General features: G+C 32.3%; 1 protein-coding gene across 2 annotated transcripts in view; it reads left to right on the top strand.

Annotated features, from left to right (window-relative positions):
• Positions 1-784: 784 nt before the first annotated feature.
• LOC150086312 (lysosomal Pro-X carboxypeptidase) overlaps positions 785-10,369 on the top strand; it is a 55,281-nt gene continuing 45,696 nt past the window's right edge. The window contains exons 1-2 of one of the 2 annotated variants that reach the window (XM_090373829.1): positions 785-909; positions 8,954-9,097. In XM_090373829.1, coding sequence (XP_090229955.1) covers positions 805-909; positions 8,954-9,097 — 249 coding nt within the window. In that variant the 5' untranslated portion in view covers positions 785-804. Of the gene's footprint in view, positions 910-5,777; positions 6,004-8,953; positions 9,098-10,369 lie in introns of those variants that run through there. The other variant, XM_090373830.1, reaches the window with a different exon arrangement.

Here is a 10,369-nt window from a genome sequence, read left to right as displayed (position 1 = left end):
GACGTCATCCTTCCTCTTCTTGCACAAACAAAACACATGAGGGGACATAAATTAAATTTGAGGAAGGATGGCGGCATAATAGATGTGCGGAAATTTCCCTTTAGACAGTGGATAATTTATTGTTGAAACAAACTTTTGTCTGGTGTTTTGAAAGTGGGTAATTTCAATAATTTGATAGAAGAACTAGACCGATTCTTAAAGGGAGATGGACAGATTATTTTGAAATTTCATCGTTTACCGCAACTAATACTAATACTAAACAATGCAATTACAGTGAAACTATTAATAGGAATTTTGAAACGAGTAGTTATTGTAATAGTCCATGATTATTAAGTAAAATTTACTTAAAGGAAAAATAGTCCTATGTCCTGTGAGGCAATATAAAATATAACTAGCAGAACCAGACACATTCTACAGACAATTATTTAAGAATTTTTGTATACTGTATTAGTAGTACTTTTAATGCTTAATTAGTTGCAGAAAATAAAATATAAAATTCACTTTTTATTTTCATTGAAATTAAGAAAATTTTTGTTGAAATTCAAGCTTTGAAAATTATCTTGTGCTGCTCCTCTCAAGCTTTAGAACATTATCTTTTGAAATCCTCTAAAATTCGCTGAGCTTGTTTATCTTTGTCATTTATGTACACAACTCTATGTGCGCTTGTATAGATGGCGCTCCAAATTATTACTCTATTCCCGAAATTTTAAATATTAACAGTTATCTCTGTCACGTGTTGTTGATAAGTCTCTTCAGTGTCTCATTCAAATTGGTACATGGCAAGGACAGGGAACTGAGATCAAAATGAGTTTGTTTATTATCTGTCTAGTTAGCATTAGCTGTTCATTTGTGCAGATTTTTGGCGAACATGTTGACAGTCCTTATGAAATTAAATATTTTAAACAAAAGGTAAATTTTATAACTTAGTTGAATTTCTCCGATTTAAATAATATATTATCCTCTTTGAAAAAAAAAGAAATATAGATAAATTTCGGAAATGGATTGATGAATTTTAGAAATTCATCTTTAAATTTTAACGAAATTTTTAAATTTATTAGACTTGAATAGTTGTCTGCTAGATTTGGTCTCATGGTGCAAGTAGCAGGATTTTGCGTTTCTTGTGGTGATACATATTGGATGAGACGAATACGTGGTCTAAGAATATGTAGTTGCTTATAAAATTCTTGCGAACTCCTTAGTCTCATGGAGTTCGCATTAAAAGTTGAAAATTATTCAAATCCCCTTTCCTCCTGCGTCTAGCGAAATTATGCTTAATTATACCGATTGAAGATAATTTTGAGCCACCAGGAGGCGTCATTAACCAGCAGAATTTGCGGTCCGGATGCTTGTGTTTGCAAGTTGTATTTTTTGAGCGAGTGGGCTTAATTGCAGAAATTTGACTCTTTTCTTGATGGATGAATGAGCTTATATTGGTTCGAGTGGTTTTTGTTAATTTGGTTCCCATTTTCCCCCACAACAATGGAACGTGAAAATACGTTGAGCCCGTTTTGTACGTACACTACCCTCCATCTTTCGGATCCGCAGGTTGTGTTATCCCTGATTTTCTGATGATTTAAAAGTAACTTTTGGATTCTTATGTTTAAGAACTGTTTAGAAGAGAACTTCTAAACATTTCTTAAACATTCAGAATTCAGATTTTAAAAACATTTTTTTCCGTTAATTACATCCTCTTCCCACAGGTATGAACCGGAAGCTAGGTACAGTCATCCGAGACAACACACCTGCATCCAGGGGCTGTCCCAGGTAGGGACTATAGTTGTTTTGATCCCCCAGTATCAAAACAGTGCGGATATTTTCACTGCTGCAGTGGTTAAAACTTAATGATTCTCAGGACATTTGCTCTTGCTCTTCCCCACCCCCATTTTAAAAAATCTTTAGGTCCCTTTTGGGGGTCAGTCAATTTTTTTTTTTTTTTTTTGAGTCCTATGCTATTCCGTTCTACATTTGAAATTCAGCTTTTAATATCACTGCAATCAAAAGCTATATTTCAGATTATTTTAACATTTGTAAAGATAAGTAAGCCTCTTTGATCTGTAGTGCTTCTACTCATTAAATTTCTATATTAATAAAAGAAAAAAGCCTGCTAACCTTATTTTAAAAGAAGTTGACAAAAATTAAATGTGTATGTCTCTCTTTCTATATACTGTATACAAAAAGTTATTTTGCTGATAAAATATTTTATCAGCAAAATAACTATACAGAATAATTTCAATAGTAATGTGAAATCTTACTATGCAAGGCTAATTGTATATTGAAAAATAAAATAAATATTCTAAATTACATTAAAATATTATTTTAAAAAGTGAAATTAAAATTTAAATAAACCAAAAACGATTGCCATAAAGTGCAATTTCTATAAGGTTTACAGAAAGTTTATTAATAAATAATAAGATTCTTTATTAACATAAATTGTATACAATAGTTATTCTTTACACAGAAAGCCAGAAGAATCTTACAATATGTTGTTTATACAAGTGATTTTTATAAGAAAAAATAAATTAAATAATAATAAATAAAAAACAAAAATAATAATCAAAATGTAAAAATGAAATAGTAATTAAAACGAAAAAGGGCTACAAGTTGAGCAGAACGTGAAATGACATCAGCTAAGACCGGCACTTCCATAACTGTCCTTTACAAACTTAATAGTAGTGTTGGCATATGATGCAAGAAAGCAATCTTATATAACATCGGCAAAAAAATAAAATAAAATAATAATATCCTGTCCACCCCTCCAATAATTTGTCTAGCCTTTTTCTTATAGAGATGATAGATGAAATAAATTTTAATTTCACCTCCATCCTTTACCATGCTCATCTTCAATGTAGAAGTGAGTTACATTAAACTAAATAACACCCTAATTCAAAGATTGTTTAAAATTTAAATAAAGTAACAGTTACTTCTGTATAAAGGTTTCATCCAAATAAAATAGTCCATCTATTTTAAGTATATTATTATTTCATTTGGAAATAGGAGCATTTCAATTTCTTAGATCTTATTATGATTATGTAAGTTTTGGAACCCATTAGAAAAGCATTCTGGATGTATATGTGTATATATACACCAATGAGCCAAAACAATATGACCAGCAAGTCGTTTTATACACGGTATAAAAAACACCTGATACTGATCTCCATTAATCAGTATTACTCTTGTTCTTCAGATGGGAAAGGCAGTGGACTTAAGTGAGTTTGACAAAGGCCAAATTGTAAGATTTGGCCTTTGTCAAAATCTTACAATTTTGTAAGATTTTGCAAGATATGCCCTAACTGGGTTAGGGCATATCTGAAACCGCACGGCTGGTGGGATGCTCATGGTCAACCATGGTTGGTACCTACCGAAAATGGTCCGAGGAGGGGAAACCCACGAGCCACTGGCGAGGTGTTGGATGATCACGGCTCATCGATGCTCGAGGCAAGCGAAGGCTCTCCCGGATGATACATGGCAACAGAAGGGAGACTGGCATAACTTGCCAGTAATTTGAATGCTAGTGATGGTAGTAATGTGTCACAGTACATCAAACCCTGTTGAAAATGGGGCTGCATAGCCGCAGCCCGCACTGAGTGCCCATGCTAACCACAGTTCATCAGCAACAGTGCCTACAATGGGCATGCGAGCATCGAAACTAGACCTTGAGTGATTGGAAGAAAGTCGTCTGGTCCAATGAATCATGTTTCCTGTTGCACCATGTGGACAGCCAGGTACATGTGTGTCATTTACCTGGGGAAGTGATGGCACCCGGATGCACCGTGGGACAAAAACAAGCCAGTGGCTGCGGTTATGCTTTGGGCAAGGTTCTGCTGGGATACCCTGGGTCTAGTCATCCATGTGCTGGGCACTCTGACATCTACCACCTACCTAAACACCATTTCATGGCAACGGTCTTCCCCTCTGACAGTACCATCTTTCAGCAGAATAATCTGCCGTGCCACACTGCCCGGATTGTTCAAGACTGGTTCGCAGAACATGAAGACTTCCAGGTATTTCCCTGGCCTCCAAATTCCCATTGAGCATGTGTGGTTTGTGTTGGAATAGCAACTCCGATCTGTTACGTCTCAACAATGGACCTTACAGGAGTTAAAGGATCTTCTGGTTACATGTTGGTACCAGATACCACAAGACGTTTAGAAATTTTGTAGCGTCCGTGCCTTGCCAGGTACGAGCTTTTTTGGCTGCATGTGGAGGACCAACATCATATTAGGTAATGTGATAGGTGGTCATAATGTTTTGGTTTGTCAGTGTAGATATATGCATTGAATAGAATAACAAGAAAGTGGAAACAAGAAGGCAGAAAGTGGCAAAAAGAGGAAGTAGTCTAGTACAGTTAAAGGCAGCAAATACTAAATCTATGCAGAGCAGGGACAATAAAGTGAAAAAAATGTATAATAAGAGATAAATAATTACAAAATTGACAAAATAAAGATGTTACCACACAACTTATAAAACCAGGCTCTTGTCAGCTGTCAACAGCCAGCATTGCAAGAAAAATAGCAACATGTCTTCTTCCTTTCTAATATAAACTACAAGCCAAAGTGTGTTGTGTATGTGTGTGGGGTTTTTTTTTTGGTTTTTTTTGCTTATTTTCTTTTGCTTGTTTTCTTGAATAATTTTCTACTACTACTGCTTATTTTAAACAAACAGTGAGCTATTACTAAATACAATTTGCATATTTTTTAAAATTAAATTTAGTATAAGTAAAAAGTAAAGTAAAGTGCAGCCATTATCAACCCACTGCAGGATGGAAGCCTCCTCAACAATTCATGCTGAGGGAAATGGACCATAATCTGCCACGCTGGTCCAGTGCGGGTTGGCAGATCGACAGTATTCAGCAGTCAGGGGCTTGAACCCCAGTCTACTCAAAGAGCGTGTGCTACTGCACTCCCGCTCCTGCCCACTCGGCTACGGAGGCCTAGTATAAGTACATTGACATAATTCCACATTCCATCAAGGTGTGATAGACAAGTTGCTAGTGCTGATATTAACTATATTTGTTTTCAGTTTTGTATAAACCAAGATATTGTCACTTAGAGTGACAGATCACTCAGTGAAATAGGTATTTATTGCTTCTGTGTTTGTGGTTGAATCTTACTTGATAATTTCTGAAATGGCACCTTATCTTTTTCTTAGAATATTCACAAGAAAGATCTGAGGATAGGTTTATTGCCAATTTTTTTTTTTTTTGTTTTACCAATTTATTTTATTTTACAAGCAGAAATATATGCAATTCTGTTAACACTGAATTTATATAATTGATTTTATAAACTGAAAAATGGAAGAGAAAAGAGTTTTGTGTTGATATTTTGTTTATAATGTTTTTTCTTGTTTACATCAATAGTTTTATTCACCAAAACTAACAGATGTAAAACAAAAACTTTTAATATTTGAAATTTCTATTAACGAAACAAAAAATTCCCATTATTGATTATTTCAATTATTACTCCAAGCAAATTAAAAAGAAAAAACTTTGCAGGGAAAAAAAAGAAAATTGTGGTGGTAGGATTAAGATATTAATAAACTAAATATTATATTAAATTATTATTAATAAAATAAATTACTGGTTATTTTCTTTCTTTTTTAGATTTTTTTTAATCAGCTTGTATTAATATTATTTATTTCAAATTCTTTGTGCTTTTGCATAAAATCATTATATGTGCAATAACTATATAAAATACAAGATTTATAACATGCAGATTGATTACTTATCAATTTTATTAACAAATATCAAAGGAATCTGAAATACAGCTTTTGATTTTTTCGATGTGCATTCTTTAATTTCTTGCTTTTAATCTCCAAAAATTTATTTCTTGCTACTTTGTTTTACATATTTAATTTCATTAAGTAATACCACAGAATTGAGTACAGTAAGTCACTTATGTAAATAAGTGCTATAAGTTTTGGCTAAAACAAATGTGGTTGGTATTGCCGAATGAAAAGGCAGTATATCACGAAGTAGAAATGAAACACCGTACATCAAAAATAAAGGTAAAGTATGTGTAATTTATCTTTTCACAAATTAAATAATATATAACTTTATTCATTGTCTGCTTAATGATTTGTATGCTGACTTGAAAATTATACAACTGTCTATGTGAGATTTACTAACCTGATATTATAATCTCTAATGGTATGACAACTATATCTATGCAAAAAAAATTTTTAGGAGAGACTCTATGCAAAGATAATCTCGAAAAACTTTCTTCTATGTATTTAGCCCTGTAACTGATACCTTCAAGCCAAAAATAGCAACAGTATTTCCTGTGATGTGATTATACTGTCATTCTCCAGAATGTTGTCTATATTCAACAGGAAGGTGGTAATAGTGGTTGAAAAGGAACAGCTATAAAACACATCCTACTTCATGATGACCCCCCTCTCCCAAAATAAATTGCAACTGGTCAATAAAAGAACAGGATGTCAAGTAAAAAGATTCATGGACTAACAAAGCAGGTTTTTTTTTTTTTTTTTTAACTTTTAAAATTTATTCATTTATATTTATTGATCCTGGGAATGGATAACCTCTAGATGGAAATTTGCATCTAGTTTCCTCTTAGGAGAAGAGGAGCTGTACGTTATAAGAGTTACCCCAGAATAACAATGTGTATATATATTTAGAATATCTATACCTGTTCAGTAAAATGGATGAAGGTCACCTGCAAACAAAAGAAGTCTTGTGTTTTAATGATTTCAAGTCATGCCCCAGAAACATCCCTTTGAGTTCTTCTCTCATTTGATAATAAACATGTTTGATCTAATTCAACTTAGTGCAATCTGAATTTGTACATTTTCAACTGCACTAAACAATTTTCATTAATGTACAAAAAAGAAATTAAGCATTAAAAGAAAAAATTTATGCATTAATACATAAAAGTTATAAGTTATATCTATTATGCTATAAATTCAAATATGATTTCATAAATTTTATGTTGCTATTTTTTAAAAACAAAATATGCTTTATTCTTTCTTTAGCACTTAGTTATTAAAAATCTAGTTAATGTCTCTACTGGATGTGCTGTATTATTATTATTATCTTAAACTTTACAGGTATTATTATTAGCCATATGGTGCAAGGAAGCCTGAGGCTTATGCTGCACCAGCCAAAAAAATTCCCAGAGAGAGAGAGAGAGAGAGAGAGAGAGAGAGGAATCACCAAAAAGAGAATGATGATATCCTCAGGAGCCCCATACTCACCAGATGCAAGCCCCTGGGGGTGACTATCCATTTACATTCATAAACTATAATCTCTCTCTCTCTCTCTCTCTCTACAAATAAATTTACTTTTATAATACATATTTTATTTATTTATGATATTGATTTTTAAAATCAATATTTAAGTACAATAAAGTGGGAATTACTACTTCTGTGTATTAGAGAAAAGCATAGCAGAACTTATTTGAAAAATAATGGTTAAAACAATTTTAAGCAGTATTCGTTGAACAAAATTTCAGCAGAGCACAATGAAATTCATGCATCTAGAGATGTAACAGAGCACTGTGTGACTTGCAAGTTGACATCAAGCAGCTTTTTTTTTTTTTTTCCTTTTCTCCAGAAGTGGAACCACAATCGAAAGCTACCAGCAGTTATATATTTTAACTCCATGAACTTTGATAACTCAATTTCTGAAGGTATGGTTCTCAACTTTTGGTGGTTGCATATCAGAGTCAAAATTTTACGTGCCACATACTGTTGCTAGGCACAACAATTGCCTTTATAGTCCTTTTTCCAGTGCAGAAATCTTGCAGGATTTTAGTCCTGTGAAGTAATGCTTTTTTTTTTTTAGGAAAGCGAAGGGAAGCATTAGTTAAAGCTTGGAATAAGGAAGCTATGAAATGTTATTATAATAAGTATATAGAGAGTTTGTGAATTTACTGTAAATTCACATAAACTCCATCCTCTGTCATGAACATATCAAAGTTTGAAAAAGAGGTTTACAACTCTTTATAAATTGAAGTAATTTGTGAATAATATAAAAATTTGCATAATATCATACATAAATTATTGGAAATTATATTTTTTTGTAATACAGGATGGGAAAACTGTAGAATAGCCCTCAAGAATTAAAGAATACGAAAAAATACAAAAATGTATTTGAAGTTAATAATAACCATTTTCAGCATTTCTTAATTTTTTCAAATTTTTAAAAAACATGAAAATCCTGTACAATTTACTTTTGCAGTTTGGACCTTGTTATCATGTTATACCATTATTTTTTGACCTTGCTTAGGGTATTTTGTTGCATTTTTAATGATAGATGTCCTAAAACTGAATGATGCAATAGGTACAATATATGTATAGGGTGGCCACTGAAAGACTGAAGGGTTTGAAAAAGTCATAACTTGTTCATTTTTAATCTATCTTTTTTATTTTCTTTTTTTACAGGTTATAGAGCATCCCTTGGAGATTAAAATGTGGCCACTGAAAGACTGACCACCCTTTCAGAATCTTCTGAAGTGATGTTCTGGCATTGCCTAGTTGAGCAGAGCGACGATGGGTAGAGGCAGATGGATCCTCAAGGACACTCTGCCATACAGCTTCCACCGCTGCACCAGTGCGCACAGTGCACTTAGCGCCTCTTGCCGGAAGATCGCTGACTGATCCAGTTCTTTCAAGCCGGACGATTAGGTTCCGAATCATGTTATCGCTAGGAGAACTTTAAAATGTTGCTGGTATTTTCTCTGAGTTTCAATAATTGATCTTTCACTGGAATAGAAAAACTCAACGAGTTTTACTCGTTGCTGGATATCATACGTAGCCTCCAAGGGATGCTCTATAACCTGTAAAAAAAGAAAATAAAAAAGATTAAAAATGAACAAGTTATAACTTTTTTCAAACCCATAAGTCTTTCAGTGGCCACCCTGTATAAATAGTTTTCTTTAAATAAACTTTTCATTATTATACTTTTTTGTTTTAGCACCATATTTTCGTCTTTTTTCAGGTGGACCATTTTGGTTATGCTAATAATGATACCTATATGCAACGCTACCTAATATCAGATGCATATTTCAATTCAGCTCTTGGTGGCCCAATATTTTTCTATACAGGAAATGAAGGAGATATAGTTATGTTTTCTAACAATAGTGTAGGTATTAAATTATTTTTTTATTATGAAGTTTAATTTCTACAGAAAAACTAAATTTTCTAATTGGCAGCAGTACATATTTTAGCTTTCATTTTAAAATTGATTATATTTGTGTCAATTTTAATCAGTTTAAATTCCTGCAGTACTAGGGTAGTTAATCTTCCATATTGTCCATATACTTCTTTAATACATTTCTAAAGATCTTTATATTCTTTAACTGATTCAAATCCAACAGCAGGCACTGGTTAATTTTATACACCAGTTAATTTTTAGAGAGAAAAACAAGAAATTATATAAAATAGGAAACTTTAAAATTTTTATTATTAATTTAGAGATTATATTGTATAATACGATCAAAACAATAAATTTGCGACAAAAAAAATTCTCAACTACCTTACATATTAATCTCAGGGTATCAAAACAGGCAAAAAGGGGGGAGGTCAAAAAACTCTACAAAAATTAGCACAGGAATGGAATACTTTTGATAAACATGGTACTATCAAGAATATTTTTTTATAGCTATGTTTTCTAATTAAAAAATAATGATGCAGACTGGAAGTGAATACCATACCATAATTATTTCAGTTTTGTTTTAGAAAATACACTAGGTTGCTAGCTAAGGTTAGGGTTTTGTATTACCCCTATATTCATAGAGTTAAACTAAAACATCTTCTGCATGTGTGTACACACGAGTGCTCACACACAAAATAAACAAAAAAAAATCGATTTACAATGCAAAAATATTAAGAAAGCAATCCAGCAGTTCTATCTATGATTGCATTTGTCTTTATGAATCCATAATAAAAAAGGTGACATATCTCTTTTAGTGCTATAATCTTATTTAGTATTGCTAGTGGCATATGATGTTTCCTTACGGAAACATCATATGCCACCTGCCAAGTTTTTGTTTCCTTACGGAAACAAAACTTGGCAGCATGAGAAATTTAAAAAAATAATAAATAAATAAAATAAAAAGTCTATCCACATAATTTTGCCATTCCCTCTCTAATACCTTATATCTTGCAAAAACAGGTCTATTACTGTTATGACTATTTTCTAATGACACTCAGATCTCCAGATGAGATCACATATATATATATATGATAGGGATTTGAAAAGTTCATGGCCTGACTATGAAAGAGTAGTGGTTGAGTGTTAAAATATATGCTCTTAATGTGTAAGACTTTGGGTAGTAACCTAGCAAGTTTTATACAGTTTTGGTAAAGTCTTTTTTTAATTTATGGGTTGTGAAGTCAGCAAAGTTGTGTGAAT

Source organism: Mastigoproctus giganteus, chromosome 5 (genome assembly GCF_048544385.1).
Source record: "Mastigoproctus giganteus isolate SK-2022 chromosome 5, ASM4854438v1, whole genome shotgun sequence".
Classification (NCBI taxonomy): domain Eukaryota; kingdom Metazoa; phylum Arthropoda; class Arachnida; order Uropygi; family Thelyphonidae; genus Mastigoproctus; species Mastigoproctus giganteus.
Note: the sequence above shows the minus strand (reverse complement) of the source record. Positions and strands in the feature narration are given on the sequence as shown.